The sequence below is a fragment of the Octodon degus genome, unplaced genomic scaffold (genome assembly GCF_000260255.1).
Source record: "Octodon degus isolate 3935 unplaced genomic scaffold, OctDeg1.0 scaffold00170, whole genome shotgun sequence".
Lineage (NCBI taxonomy): Eukaryota > Metazoa > Chordata > Mammalia > Rodentia > Octodontidae > Octodon > Octodon degus.
Genome location: NW_004524746.1, coordinates 3,879,458 through 3,880,810, shown reverse-complemented (window position 1 = coordinate 3,880,810; position 1,353 = coordinate 3,879,458). Strand labels below are relative to the sequence as shown.

Genomic DNA, 1,353 nt, shown 5'->3' with positions numbered 1-1,353 from the left:
GGGATGGTCAGAGAGCCTTCAGAGCTGTTGGCAGCTAAGGGAAATAAAGACAGTTCCAGAAGGAAAGGAGAAGAGAATGCTCTCAATAGTGATTCCACTGACAGCCTAAACCTTGCTGCACTCTGGAGCTTGCTGTGGATTGGGTTCTGTGGGAAATACAGTCCCAACTTGTATTGAGATTTTTTTTTTTTACTTTAGTTAAAACTCTTGATAAGTAAACTTTAAAATGTGATTGGAAGCCTCGAACTATGGCTGATGTGTCTCACAGTCTATTTTAACATATCAAAGGCCATAAGAAACCTTGAAGTATAGATTTAAAGTACTTATTTTATTTAACATACTACCTCATAGAGGTTTGATCAGGGCATTACGGACTGGGAATTATACATCCTAAGCACACAGAAGCCTAGCTGCAAGCTGGCAAATAGAGAGCAGTTTAATATCCCAGCTGGGATTTTAAAATGCTAAAAGTAAAAATTTATTTGAAAAAATATGACATTTTGGGGGAAAAAGTAAAAATTTATTTGAAAAAATATGACATTTTGGGGAAAAATCTTGATAAATAAATCAATAAATTTTGAATTTTGTCAATATAGTATGACCAATCTACAAACTTTCTTTTCTCAAACAGGTTAGTCAGTACACTTTTGCTATGTGCAGTTATAGAGAAAAAAAATCTGAACCACAAGAATTAATGCAGCTTGAGGGATACACTGTGGATTATACAGATCCCCACCCAGGTAATTCTAAAGAGAACCACTTATCCTGCCATGCCTGAATACATGAAATCCTCACAACTATTCTGTGTCTTTTCTGCATTTTGTGCCTGAGTTGGTGAGTAAGATACCTGGAGAAGACTATGAGATGAAAATTGTATCTTTTGAGATCTGTTATTTTCAGCCATAATTCATCATCTCTGGTGTTTTAGTACAAAGATGAAATATGTAAAGTCACTTTGATAAAGTAATTGTATGGAAAACGTCAGCACTCAGTACATAAACTTATTCCTTGGAAAGCAAAACTGGCAATGAAAGGGAACAAAATGGCAAGCGTGCCATACATTATATTCCACTAAATTGTCTCAGAAGCCACATTCTTATGTTTTTCTCTTGCCTTTTTTTTTAACATAAAATGAGCATGCCGAGCTCAAAAACCTCCATTTTCTGAATCTGGAATATCTCAGAACTGGAAAGCAATCCTAGAAGTGGAAAATTCTACAAGTCTTCTCCTGTGACCCCAACAATTAAAGCACAGAGGCACTAAAAAGATTACATAAAATTACTTTCAATTTATGCCTACAAGAAATATAAATGTATTTTGTAATCAGACTTGGGTCCTGTTCCTAAAATAACT

The 1,353-nt window shown here is 35.0% G+C and overlaps 1 protein-coding gene across 1 annotated transcript in view; it reads left to right on the top strand.

Annotated features, from left to right (window-relative positions):
* Nucleotides 1-1,353, top strand: part of Cadps2 (calcium dependent secretion activator 2) — a 575,996-nt gene that overhangs the window by 401,290 nt on the left and 173,353 nt on the right. The window contains exon 10 of the mRNA XM_023703422.1: nucleotides 632-740. Within this exon, the coding sequence (XP_023559190.1) occupies nucleotides 632-740 (109 nt within the window). The remainder of the gene's footprint in view (nucleotides 1-631; nucleotides 741-1,353) is intronic.